This window comes from Misgurnus anguillicaudatus, chromosome 12 (assembly GCF_027580225.2).
Source record: "Misgurnus anguillicaudatus chromosome 12, ASM2758022v2, whole genome shotgun sequence".
Lineage (NCBI taxonomy): Eukaryota > Metazoa > Chordata > Actinopteri > Cypriniformes > Cobitidae > Misgurnus > Misgurnus anguillicaudatus.
Window position 1 is genome coordinate 8348782 of NC_073348.2, and position 14272 is coordinate 8363053.

Consider the following 14272-nt stretch of genomic DNA (forward strand, 5'->3'; position numbering starts at 1 on the left):
CGACAATGTAGTTGCAGATGCATTGTCCCGTGCTTGATGGAAATAGGGTACATAAATTGTGTGGGTTTTTTTTGTTAAAAAAAAATTATTGATTGCACTTTATTTATTTTTTTAGTTTAGCAGGGTTTTTTCCCCCTGTTGAACATAAATGGTTTGTATATTTTTATATTGTGATTTAAACCCCAATTTATGTTCTTTAAGGGTGGGGGTGTTACGTTGCTAAATGGTTATGGTTAAACTTGGTTAACTGCTGCTGAGTGCGGTTGTTTCCACCTGTTTTTTATTTCCTGTGCAGATTACATGGGGCCCGTCGGCTGTGATTGTGGGCGGGGCAACTGCTTTAAAGACGCCAGTTTGGAGACCGTAGCTCTCTCTCACTTCCCATCCGCTCCTGGTGGCAGACGGAGCCCTCTAGCTCTGATGCGTGCTCGACCTGCTGTTTTCCTTTTTGAATTTGTTTAGACCCTAATTTACTGTTGTTTTTCACAAGCATGTTTCCGATAAGGAATGGATGTTTGTTATTTCTAGTTCATCCTATTCATTTAGAGCTGGTGGTAACTGGTGATGGGTTTTGCATATTTAGTGTAGATTAGTGGAGAGCAGGAGAAAGAGGACCCGGAAGACTCACACAAAAACTCTGTCTTTTGTTTTAAACGGGAGGCAGGCAAGTTTCATCTGCTTTGAAGAATAGTGTGGCTAAGGGTTTTTCTGTTTTTTTTTATGTTCATTCTTGCCACCATGCTCTGCCTAAATCAAGGCATATTATTTAATTAAAAATTATTTACTTCAACTGTCATCGAATCTCTGTGTCTTTTATATGTTATGTTGATCCATACTTCATTTGATGGGCACGTAACAAATAACTCTGACAGACCAATTCCGTGTTAAAACCTAAGTTTTATTAATAAGAAAAAGGGTGAGGGTGCTCACATTAGACATCTGTAAAGGAAAGGACGGAAAGGGCTACATTGTGTGTGTGTGTGTGTGTGTGTGTGTGTGTGTGTGTGTGTCAGTATTCATCGCAACACCAGTGTGATATGTTGTTTACATTTTAAATAATTTAATAGACAATTGTTTATTCCAAGTCAAATTGTTTATTTCCTGTACAAACGTCAACATGTACTCTGACTGGACAAACAATATTTATTAAAAAAAATTGGAGGGCACACTCTCACAAGAAACTACAAAAGCTGTACCCTTTTGAAAAGTTAGACAAGAACATGTAAAAATAAGAATGGATAACTTCATATAAATAAATAGAATGAAAACATTTAACATACCTCGTTGAAAATAATTGTTTTTTGTTCATCATAGAGGCTATTTGACAAATGTTTTGGTCCAAAGAGGAGTTTAAGACGACAATATAACAAAAAACTTTTTTCATTTTTTATGAACACACTGAACTTTTTTATGAAATAACGGGTGCATCACTCAGTTATGTAGGTGAACTGTACTTTGTCAAATAAACTTAAAAATGTCCAAAATGTTAAAGTTTTATGTTTTTCATACTTTAAAAAAAATATTTTACATCCCACATTTACTGGACTCCATTGGTTTTCTTCACAGTTTAATGAAATATCCCCTGCCTGTTTCATGATGCCACTACAATATTATTTAATGGAGAAATGCTGCTGATATTACATTATTTTCTACTGTGCCTAAAAATGTTAAAAGAAAAGATTTACAAATGCATCTGTTTTTGAATATTGTTATATCTAAATAGTCTCCATAACGAATTGAAAAGTAAAATACATAAAAAAATTAAGATACTTCCGGTCCGTGTACTTTTTCGTTCATTCATTATTCTATTTCGGAGTGAAAGATGGAATTTAAAAAAGGGTGGAGCTTGGTTTTTCGTTTAAAAGAAAAAAAAACAGAAATGGCTGTTTTTTGTTTTTCAAATGTATTGTTCTCATTAAATAATAGTATTAGAAAAATGGACGAAATTTCTGTAAGAATCAGGGTATGTTTTACTAATTTGATATCATATCTGAAATCAAGTAAAGTGACATTAGAAATCGGCTCGTTTTTTCGTTTTTCCATTTAGTTTAACAAATGGAAAATGAGATTACGGCTCGATTTTTTATTTTTCATTTGTGGTTTACAAATCAGTTCATGAGTTCTATATTTCATTTAAGCCTCTGGTCGTCGCTAAAATGCCCCCTTCATCTGATTGGCCAAACCGCGCCCTGGCTTTCTTGTGTCAGGCAGAATAAGAGTCACTCAAGTTCCCGATGTGAAGCAGGGCTCACTGATAACTCCCCATGATATTTGATGCAGGAATATATTTCGCAACACATAATTAATGCTGCTGCGAAGCTTTGCCTCTAATAAATAACAATTGAGAGATCGCAAGCACAGTATACTGACACAGAGTTTGAGTTTGTTAAGAGCATTTTATAATTCTTGTTGTAGGTCTACCTTTTCGTGTTGAGAAATTCAAAAGTAACGTTACTTTATTACCCACTGGATGGGAAGTGGGTTTTATTACCCACTGGATGGGAAGATTTTACATACTATAAAATCACTAACAAAAATTACAATGCCTGTAGTTTCTCCCACTTGCAGTTTTGATATTTTATGAAATATATGAAAGATATGTGAGCTGAATAAGTGGGCCAGGTAAAATATGTTATTATTTCATATTTACTTCATAAACAATGCATGCCATCTGTTAGCATATAGCATTACTTGATCTGTTTAAATTATTGCATTGGTATATGTCTGCTAAGATGGACAGGACACACTGTAAAATCTTTTACTATGATCTACTCAAATTTTTTTTGTGAAACATTTTTACACTTAAAATATTGAATAAATTTTAAAGCTGTAAATCTAGTATATTTCAATAATTAAATTTATTTCCTATCTCAAATAAAATTGAGTAGATGTAATCAAAAATTCCACTAAAAAAGAACTAAACTAAACTAAAAAATAGTTGTATTTACAGTATTAATGTAAAGTGAATTTATTTCATACTAAACCATCAATAATCAATGATAAACAAAGCAATTGTACACACGTTATTTATTTAACATTTGTTTGTCAAATATGACAAGTAAAACACATGACACTAAGTGTACATTCAAAATGACAAACAGTGTAGAAGTTTCAAATACAATGAGCTGAATAAACTCTGAGAGGTCTCTCAAATTCCGGGTAGGGAGTAGACTCTGTCTGACTGCTCAAGCTATTGAATGCGAAACTCAACTGAGATACCTGCATGGGAGTTGTCCTGCACGCCACGCGACACGGCGTGTTTGTCTACGCATACAGCCACATTGTGCAGTAATAAAACGATCAGAAATTGATTATTTTACACACATTTCAAGTGGCAAAGTCATATTAACATTTTGGTGACCTGAATAAATACGTAAAATAAAAATAGTCACGATTATTCTAGCAGCCTATGTGCACAGAAAGCTGTTACTGTACCCAGTTAACATGACAGACTCAGACAGTATTCAGATAAATTAAATTAAAGTTGTTTACACAAGAACACAGATGATATTTCATTAACAAAGTAAATATTGTAAATGTAAATATTCATAAACTCAACACTTACCAGGATTTTTGAGGAGTTTCTAAGGTGTTTCTCCTCCGCAAAATGCACAGTTTCTTTTGCTGCTAATTAAAAACCGCTGGCTCTGTGATTTTTAAATTAATGTGATCTATTAAAACATTTTTTGCCTACATTCACTCAAATAATATCATTTAAAAATGTTTCACCAAAAATATCAAGTAAATCATAGTTAAAGTTAGGAGTGAAACGTAGTTGATGTTAAATACAAATAATATTAATTTGATATGAGCAAATATTACAGGTTTTAAAAACTTAAGTATATAAGTGTGATATTCTCAAATATATTGATTAAAATGTACAAGAAATATTAAGGATATCAATTAGAAATAATCGGTTAGTTAAATACTTATTTTATTTGATGAATACACCACAATAATATACATTTTACACAAACATATCTGTTCAGTTTTTAGTCATTTATTTTGGTTTGGTCCAACAAAAAAAAAACATTAATACATTTTATTAAGATACCAACCTGATCTCACAGAATTCCGTGTAATGTGCACGGACCCTTAACTCAGAATCTGTGGTGTCATCACGGAATCAACGAAAATTCCGTGATGGGTTCACGGAAGTGATACCAATGTAAGTCAATGACAGGCATCACCCGTGGTCCACCCACGGATACCGGATTCAAAACTGCACCGCAGTCGCTCTTTTTACGTGGTCCCCACACGGATCGACTGATTCAACACCCGCTGCCTCGATTAACGTCGGTTTCTGATTTGGAAACGTAAGCCTATCACTTTAAATATGCTTAGACCTACTTAAAAATACTTCAGGTGAAATACTTTTTCATCCTGCCTGAGGCATTTTTCTGTGGTCGTTTGAGCGCTGATCCGTGATGGTGTCACGAAATCTCCCGTAATGGTGTCACGTATCTTTCATGATCACCACAGTTTCGTCCATTAGGCTATATTGGCTACAGTAGTTTGTTCGTTTTGACACTAGAAGTCTTCAGGACTGTGTATACAATAGCAATTAACCTGTCAACCTCTCATCTATCAAAGCTTTCATACAATTAAGTTTGTTGCCTTTTGCTTATTGTGAATTTCTGTGGTGGCACCACGGATTCTTCCGTGGTAGACAGACACACGGACAAACTCGGGTGTCTATCGCGAAAAGTGGCAAAGAAAAGTGGAGTTTTAATAAATAGAATGGTCAAGTGAAATAAATAGTTAAGCTTACTTTGTTTGTTTTTTTAGGGACTGATAAATATAATATAAATCTGTCTGTTCCGCACTCCGGAGCAGAAGGTGGCGGTAATACGCATATTACGATGGTTACCAGTCGCCGTTTAAACCCTAGAAGAAGTCTTTTAGCTACACAGCGTCAGCGAGGATAACTGTTAGTGATGGCGAAGTGAAGCTTTCTTGAAGCAGTGAAGCTTTCAACCTAATTGTATCGGAAAAAGGTTCATTACTCGAAGCTTTTCAAATCAGAGCTCAATGAGGACCTCTGCTGGTGAAAGAGCTGTTTCACAACATGTTCCACAACCAAACAACATATTAATTTAATTATAAAAGCAAAACTTAATGGATTGACAAATTAAGGATAGATTCATAAATAAATGTAACACTATATTAAATACATGACCAAAGCATGTTCCATTTCATGCGAATGGTACTTCAAACAAAAATAACAAATTAAGGATAGACCTTTTCTCAAAAGTATAAAGTGTGAACCAATTAAAAAATATATCATGATATTAAGTGGTGCAGAAAAGGCTTTTTACTACTAATATATTATATATTATCTATCATAAACTCACTATACAGTAATCGATTCCGTGTAATGCAATACTCCAATACAACCCATGAGGGCGCGCTGCGCATCGCACAACCCTTTGAATCAGATAACGAAGCAGTCACGTGGGTGTGTGTGAAACGAAGCTTCGGACGTCATTGGTCACGTGATTTTGCCAGAACGAATCAAGCTTTGATACAAAGCTTCAATGAAAATCGGTTCTTTTTTTTGACACACGCTTCGGAGCTTCGGTGTCACTGGTAACATCACTAATAACTGTCCACAGATCGTTATTGTAGGTATCTCAAGTCCGTGTTATTGATTTTTTTACACCACCTTGTTTATTCCCGCACCAAACGACGTTGTTGTCACACCTAACACTTGCATAAGTGTCGGTTTCATCCTGGGGATTTTCAGTTTGTTAGTTGCAATAATGCTTAAGCAGTTTAGAATTTGCATTTCAGACCACGGAAACAACATCAATAATTAAGGCTACGCAACATCTAAGGGTGTTTTCACATATACACTGTTTAGGTCGGCCCAAATGACGTGTCGCTCCGAGTACGGTGCGTTTGGGTCAGTGTGAACACAACAGCCGCACTCGGGTGCGCACTAAACGGCCGCTCCGAGACCGTTCTAAACAGGTGGTCTCGGAGCGGCTGTCGCCGAACTCTGGTGCGACCCACCTGTGGTGTGAACACTGCCGGACCTCGGGCCGAACCAAATACAGGAAGTTCTCCACATGTTTGAGCCACTGGGCTTCCGTTGTGACGTGAGCCGGGTGTTATATTGTGGGTTAACAACAAAAAAGCCAATCCTGGTCCGTTGCAGAGATTCTCTGTCTCCTTTACGTTTGAGCTGATGATTGTATAAATGCATTGCTGTCCTCCACACACAAATAGTGACATTACGGGCTTTTTTAACAAACGGCTCCGTGAGAAAGGCTTTAATAGAACAGCTGCGCAATTTCGCGTTAAAGCAAAGAAACTTCGCAAAGACGTGCATTGTTTATCTCCGCATCTTGATAGCTGCGCTCTCTCTGTCAGGCTGGTTGTCGTGGAAACGTGGGGGTTGTCATGAGACGGTAAGAGCTGTCAGAGACCAATGACAGCGCTGACCGTTGTCACATGGTGTACGGTGCGGCATTTCGAGTAAAGTAAAAAATATATATATGTGAACACGGACCGCACTAACTGAAAAATGATACAATGTATTTTGGTGCGCTCCGAGGCCGCACCACGGTGCGCACCAATATATGTGAAAACAACCTAAAAGGAAGACATAAAAAGCACTGTCCAAAAAAAGGTTGATTACAACACCAGAGAGCTAGGCTGGTTTATGTGGTACCAGAATGCATACTCAACCACAGTGTTGGCACTCTGTTACACACTGCTATTTTTTCTTTGGGAAATTCACTTTAACATAGACATTGTCAATGGAAAAGGTTTAAACTCTTAATTTCAACCACTCTTACTGAAGAAATAGTTTGGGTTTGGGAAGTGCACCCATGTGCTTCACAGACATTATGATATAGTTCAAAACAATAATTTTAACACTATTGTTTGGTCTCCAAAATTTAATATTTATTCTTTGCACTGTTTTGGTTAAATGTAACAAGTAAATTACTATTGTGTACTCAAATGTTTGTGAGTCAATGTAGAAATTATTATTTTTCTCAGATGTCTTTTTAATAATGTTTTTTGTCTGTTCCACAGATTGCTTACTGTTCTGCAGATTATTCGATCCAAAGTAAAACAAAGGCATTTTTAAGAGCCACTCTCTCACTTGTTCTTACTGTCTCTCTCTGTTGTCTCTCTCATTTTCACACACACCTATATATGGCCTCTGAAATCAGTCATGCTCTTCTCCATGAGGCCAGGGTAAGACAAATTTACTTACTCCCATTTCTATGAAAATCACTATTGATAGTGCTCTTATCAATTGTTTAAAAAAAACATCCACCAAGTTATCATAACTATAAGGTAGGCTGATATTGATATTTACTTTTTTCCTCATATAGGCTGCAATGGCAATGCAAAGCTCTGCCATTCCTCAAAAAAGAAAGAGGAACAGGATAAAGAAATCGGTCACATGCAGGCGTGAGAAACGTCAGAGAGCACAAAGACCTGGGGCCCGTTCTTCGTACGTCGCTTAATACATCCGAGATCAAATGAGACATACAACAAGGAGATCGCCGGTGCAACACAGATGTCTGTATAAAATTATTTTAATAATAAAGATGCACAACAATGACTGTGACTAACGCTTCGATCCACAATTACATCTTCATCAGAGTCCATCTGATATCAATCAGGACTCTGATGAAGATGTAATTGTGCATCGAAACGTTAGTCACAGTCATTGTTGTGCATCTTTATTATTAAAATAATTTTATACAGACATCTGTGTTGCACCGGCGATCTCCTTGTTGTATATTGTTCCGTCCTGCTCTGGTCGCACCGGATTGTCTTGGATCACAGAAGCGCAGTTTACTCCTTTTTTCATCAAATGAGACATCTGAGATATTTAGATCTCACTAATTATGATCTCGCTTATTTGGTTCTTTGAACACCACTGCTGTTGATGATTAGTATTAAAGAATTGAATTATCTGAGATCAATACACGTTCGTGCACTGCAAGAAAAGGCAATACATATCGATAGTAGAAACACTGATCAGCCACGCTGTGATTGGCCAGTTGTTACAATGGCCAAGAACACGCCCATTTTTTAACCCCTGCAGGCTGAGAGCTATTGATGAAAGGTTGTGAACTTTTTATGACACTTAAATTAAAAACCGAGTTAAAGCTACTTTTGTACATAAATCACCATAAATAATGTAAAATTTTCTGTAAAAATATAATCTTGATATCTTTACTATGCTTGTCAAAGATTGAAATTAATGATTGTAATTAAAATTTGATGCTCCTAAAGTACTTTAAGTCTCTTTTAAAAACAGTTAAATGCTATTTTGTCTGTTTGTAACAGCAACTTAAAAAGCAGAAAAAAAACAAGTGGTGGTCCACCATCTTCATGTGATGTGCTGGCAGGAGTGATGTCTCTAAACTGGCTGATTGTGCAGATCATCTCTGGAGCAGTTGCTCTTTCTTAAACCCACAGCCAATGCAACAATTTAATTCCTGATGAATATTAATTGTAGTTTATTATAAGATAGTGTTTTCCTCTCTTTTGTGCAGTTGTAGATAATACACCAACACTTTTAGCAGGTTCCAAGAATGTGGTAAATAAAGTATGATGTGCAGTAAGTGAATGTAAATGTTATTCTACATCAAAAGATTATAAAATGCAACCGTTTCTGATAGCAATGCACATGACAGTAAAGAAATCCTCTCAGATGGTAGTCCTTTAGAGAAACTATATGCAAGTGGTTAAATAAGTTTACTTCAATTGCATTATTCTTAACTGATTTCTGACTATATTAGCAGTATTAGCAGTATTCCACGTTAACTGAAAGTCCTGCATCTGCTGAGTCTGCACAGAAAAGTGTAGTAAAAAAGATAAAGATATGTGAAAATATGTGCAAAACACTTATTTGGTTATTTTGGTCCTTTTTGTCACAGAACAGGGACAGGGGGTAACATATTTGTAGACAACGTTTTAAAGATAGAACAGATAGAAATTACTAAACGAAAACCCTTTCATGCATGACATTGTAAGCTACTTGACAATCTAAAGAGAAAACTAAAATAGGAGATTAGTTTATTCAAATGAAAATTATTTCACACTGAGTAATAGTCTTTATTGTACATAACATCTATTAGTGCTGGGTATGATTAATTAAAACAAATTTAAAATGAATGTGATCAGCATGTTTGTCTTGTCATTCATTTAGGAATAATAATTAAAACACCTGTTACACAAAAACAAGTCGCACAAGTACAGAAAATATATTTGTTATATTATATATTTTTTAAATAACATCTCTAAAAGATTTAATTAATATATCCTTTTTTATTACGTGTTGAATTTGAAAAGCTCTTTATATTAATCACGCATCTTACGCAGATTGCGCTCGTATAATGGAGAATACGTGACTGCGTCAGACTTTCCGTATCACATCCGCTTAAAAAGGTACAAACTAATCTTGTTTACATGAAATAAGCCTGCTCCCGAGCAGGTTTGAGCTTACGGACCTGTTGCTATGACAGCAAGTTTAGAATAAGCTTCGAAGAACCAAATAATCCAACATCATGCCAAATCATCAACAATCAAATCCAGCTAACTGAGGTAGCGACGTACGAAGAACGGGCCCCTGCATTGGGTTTGTTGTTTACTGCACTGCTGTCATAATTCAATAATGATAATTCACTAAATGTTGGTGTATGTAAAGATGGTGTAAGCCTACTTTGACAGATGAATGATGACATTTTGTGAATTTTCTAGACTAAAATAAATGATAATTTAAGACCCTGCTAGACTTGATTACCAAATGTGTTGCCCCCCTCTTCAGTTTCTGGGTAACCCAGTGTGTGAGGATGTCCCTCAGATTGAAGATCCAGAGTTGACTGCAAGTCTTGGTGAGTATGTCTGCATTATCCCTATGACTACATTTTCTATTCGTCCACCTTCATACTGGTGTATCACTTAATAACATGGTTTGTGATGCCATTAAGTGTTTACCATGGGCATGTCCAAATACATTAAACCAACATTAAACGGTTGTCACAGTACTGTGTGGCATAGTCTAAGCCAAATTTTCAGTCATAGTCATTGTGTTAAGTCATTTTATTATGTTTTTGCTCAGTTGAAGTGTGATGTACTGTAACTAGGGCTGGGTATTGACATTGATACTTTTTAGGTACTGACCCATTGCAGCATTGACTGGCCACTTTTCTGGGTGTGTGTTTGCATGTTTATTCACTACTCAATGCTGTGTGTGTGCACTTTCCAGGTATGGGTCACCATACTTGGTCAGACGTCACATCCTTTTTTCTTTTTCAGAAACACGTCTTTAAGAGTTGAGGGGTGCTCTTACCTCATTTGAGTATCCGGTGGCAACAGAACAGACGGTGTGGGCACAACGACAGGTGTTTGCTGATGCAAGAGCAAAAACAGCTAGGCCAGTGCTCCTTGATGCCAAACTCTCAGCTGAAAGAGTCATCAAGCATATTTGCAACAAATGCCATGCTGGAGAGGCTTTCATTAGGTGCCTGGATTGTGTTCCTCTGGACATGGAGTTTCTATGTGGAAGCTGTGACATAGAGGCCCACAAAAAGAATGTGTTTCACAACAGGGAGGCAATATTTCATGGCTACTTGGAGCCTATTCCCCATACAACGGCTGTGGTGTTGGATGACAATGGCCAGCCTCACTTTTGTGAGCAGGGTATGTTTAGGGCCGGTGTCTCTGCAGAGTTTTATTCCAACCCTAATCAAGCACACCTGATCCAGCTAATCAAGGTCTTACTAGGCAGACTAGATACTTTGAGGCAGGTGTGTTGAGGGAAGTTTTAGCTAAACTCTGTAGGACACAGGCACTCCAGGACCGACTTTGGACACCCCTGATTTAGACTATTCAACCTTCCAGCTAAGTTCTGTATGCTATGGTTTATGACAGGGGTGGCGAACGTCGGTCCTGGAGAGCCGCAGTCCTGCAGAGTTTAGCTCCAGCTCTAATCAAACACACCTGAACAGGTAATCAAGGTCTAAAGAGTTACTAGAAACCTTCAGACAGGTGAGGTTTAATCAGGGTTGGAGCTAAAAACTGCAGGGCTGCGGCTCTCCAGGACCAACATTCGCCACCCCTGGTTTATGGTTTAAATAACTGATATTATTACTTAAACGTACAGACATCTATTCAGAATGCTGTTCTGTCTGCTATTGTTTAGTTGAATAACTTGCCTTTCCAGATTAAATGTCTGTTCTTCGGCTTGGATTTTGTGAATAATTTCCTAAATAATAAACGCGACGTATAGTCCACTGTGACTTATGTAATTTCGTCTTGATGTATTTTTGAATGATGCAGCTTATACTCCGATGCGGCTTGTAGTCCGGAAAGTACGGTAGCTGGAATCGCTCTCACTGAAGAAATTTTTTTTTGCTTGTTTTTGAGTTTGTGCTTTGAAATGTGCTAAAGCATTTTCCTTTTTGACAGAAAACAGTGATAATGACGTATCAATTTTGTCAATGTTGGGTTTGAATTACTAATATGAAAGCCTATAGCAGGGGTCGGCAACAGGCGGCCCGCGGGCCAAAAGTGGCCCGCCAGTAATATTTTCTGGCCCGCTGGATTAATTTGAAATCCGTTTTTTTTATTTTTTTTATCAGACTTTTTTATTTTAAAATAACAGTTTACAAAAATGGCCCCGTGTATCATTCCTTCATTCGTTTTTTCAAATCAAAACCAAAAAAAAAGAAAGAAAGAAAAACGACTTGTTTTTCTATTATTTATTTCCTGAACTAAAATCAAACAACTCGTTTTCTGAATGTGCGCTCAGATCAAAAATAACAAAAATGAATGAAAACGGGTTCGGACAAATTTTAATTGAACACCTTAGCAGACATATACCAATGAAATAAATTTAAACAGATCAGGTACTAACAGATTACATGTTAATAAGGGTTTTAATAAGGGTTTGAATAGAAACCTTTCCGGTAAGTCTCATTCGCTTACGACTTTTGAACTTTTTTCATTATTATTTATTCGCGTATAACACACTTACAAATAATATGTATTACCTGATAAAAAAATATTTGCGTCGTGGACAAGTTGCCACCGGCTCGCAAGAATGTCCTGAAAAAAATGCGTATAATAGCTAGTTTAATCTTAACCGGCCGCTCTTTCTCTTCCAGCGCATCCGCGATCATAACTGTCATTAGATTTGAACATACTTCTAAAACACAATCAATCAAATAATTGCAGAGGTTTGACTTCATGAATCATTTGCAAATTTACCTCGTAAATCATGTCAATGCCTCACGCGTGAAGACGTTAAACTTGCAGGCTTTTAGAAACCACTACAAAATATGATAAAATAAACTCTTTTACTGCAGTAATATTTTAACTATTACACTTTTAACATAGATTTTAAAGGAATCTACTGTTCTGTTCTGTTACTTGAACTTGGGGCTCGAGCCCGACCTTCGAGAACAGCAAGTCAAGTTCGTTTACCGTTAATTATTAAGACTAAATGGGCAGGTAAATTCGTTAAAAAATGAAAGTAATCCGCCAAAATATGGTTTTAGATGTCTATTAAAATAAAGCCATTATTAATTTTTCTAACGCATAGTTCTTTGATCTTTACCTCCTTTTAAAAATAAATTTGGCAAAGGAGGATTTTCAGCAATTTGTTTGAACAGCATGATGGTTTCGGTTTATGTTGGTTAGAAATTTGAGTGAGAGGCTTTGTCCTATTTAATTTATTATTTATATTTCATTATTTTTTCTGTGACATTTTTTCTCTGCTAACAATAAAATGTTAAAATAATATTTATATTGGCACGAACACAATTTTTGTATAACATTTATAATTGTTATAGGCTACTTCATCTCTCTTTTTTCATTAGAGACATTGAATTTGAGATTCTGGGAAAGAGATCTAACGTTAAGTTTTGCGGACCCGTCAGGTCGGGAAATAAAGCGGGTGAGCAACCCAGAGTGTATTTCAAGCGGTTTACTGAATAGAAGCTTGTCGGAGCTGGACAAAAAGCGGAGACCTCCTTAAACCTTAGGTGTGTATGTGTGTGTCCCGGATAAATATTAATAAAAAAAGGAATACAGTTCAAAAGTCGGACTGTAAGAGTCTTTCATGAGAGCATAAATGCCTGTAATATGTTACCACTAATAGTACTTGATCTGTTTAAAATGATTTCATTTATATATTATGCCTATAAAGGTGTTAAATAAAAAAATGTCTAATCCAGTAATTAATTTTTTATCTTAGCACACAATCAGAAAACCCGTGGTGGTTAATTTTTTCATTTTTGTTTTTAATTTAAAAAAAACGATTGATACGCAGACCCATAACCATGTTTTTAGCCATTTTTAATGCCGTCTTTCGTATTTTAAATAGGAAATAAAGACAATGTTTCTTGACAAAAGATCAGATAGCCCATACTAGGCTAATTCAAAATAAGACGTAAGTGTGCCAACAGCAGTTGGCCCGCCATCTACTGGCTAAAAAAAATATTGGCCCGCGGCCAAAGTTACTTGCCGACCCCTGGCCTATAGTAATAAAAATTAAACAACTTCTTGCATTGCAGTATGTCAATTGCCCTTGCCCACACACAGGGCAATATGTGAGTGCACCCATGAGATTGAGGTCACCACTGGAAAGCATATTTCAGTGGTCACCATGGCGGGTAAGTTTGGAAAAGTCTAGCTTATTGTTTTGTATCTCTGTATTAAATGAAGAATGGACAGGTGAGTTGAAAGAGTTGGTTCTGTAAAACATACTTAGTCCAATGTCCAACCTCTTTTTTTCCACAGGACGATATGATGTCTGTTTGCCCCGTAAGGTTTGCCCTACCTGCTTAGCAGAATGGACTCCGGGGGTGAAAGACCTTCTGAACTACCGTTACTGGCCAAGCACCACCAGCTGCCAGACACTGTACCGTTTTGATGTCTTTGAAGCTTTTGCACACATGAAGGTATCTGCTCCTTCAATGTCTACTGGAGCACCAATCTGTTCAGGCTGGAAGGGTAAATCTGCATGAATCATATTGTAACACACAATTATATTACTGTATATTGTGAGTTTTGTTCTTTTTGATAAACATAATCAAACTTTTTTTATGTCATAGCCAGGAAATATCTGTGCAGACACCTTTCAGAAAAGCTTTTTTGAATATTGTTTTTGCAAACACACAGAAGAGATGATGTGCGAAGTCAATAGCTTTCATTGTCCAGCATGTCACCCAGACATGTTGGCGGTATGTTGCGATGGGAATCGCAAACATTATCGGTTTAGAAAATCAAGGGGGTA

General features: G+C 36.6%; 1 protein-coding gene and 1 long non-coding RNA gene across 3 annotated transcripts; one reads left to right on the plus strand and one right to left on the minus strand.

The window, feature by feature from the left end:
* Positions 1-5665: 5665 nt before the first annotated feature.
* On the minus strand, positions 5666-7315 carry LOC141369159 (uncharacterized). Its single transcript, XR_012372727.1, has 3 exons — positions 7173-7315; positions 6598-6706; positions 5666-5832 (listed from the first exon to the last, which is right to left on the minus strand). It is a non-coding gene; the product is annotated as an uncharacterized lncRNA (long non-coding RNA).
* Positions 7316-9644: 2329 nt separating this feature from the next.
* Positions 9645-14267, plus strand: LOC129445889 (uncharacterized). 2 transcript variants are annotated; one of them, XM_073873862.1, is made up of 6 exons: positions 9788-9866; positions 10148-10186; positions 10291-10674; positions 13551-13649; positions 13777-13989; positions 14091-14267. In XM_073873862.1, exons 3-6 carry the CDS (start codon positions 10521-10523, stop codon positions 14132-14134), a joined length of 510 nt encoding a protein of 169 aa, XP_073729963.1. In that variant the 5' UTR covers positions 9788-9866; positions 10148-10186; positions 10291-10520; the 3' UTR covers positions 14135-14267. The 2 variants fall into 2 exon arrangements, with proteins under 2 accessions (XP_055062861.2, XP_073729963.1); XM_055206886.2 differs by lacking the exon at positions 10148-10186 and having other exon boundaries at positions 9645-9866.
* The last annotated feature ends 5 nt before the right edge of the window (positions 14268-14272 follow it).

Bases quoted from the DNA above. Each gene is read 5' to 3' on its own strand.
- LOC129445889 (XM_055206886.2), top strand. From the start codon at position 10,521: ATGGAGTTTCTATGTGGAAGCTGTGACATAGAGGCCCACAAAAAGAAT. The intron at 10,675-13,550 runs GTATGTTTAGGG...CTTGCATTGCAG, and splicing joins GCCTCACTTTTGTGAGCAGG to TATGTCAATTGCCCTTGCCC. The intron at 13,990-14,090 runs GTAAATCTGCAT...TTTATGTCATAG, and splicing joins AATCTGTTCAGGCTGGAAGG to CCAGGAAATATCTGTGCAGA.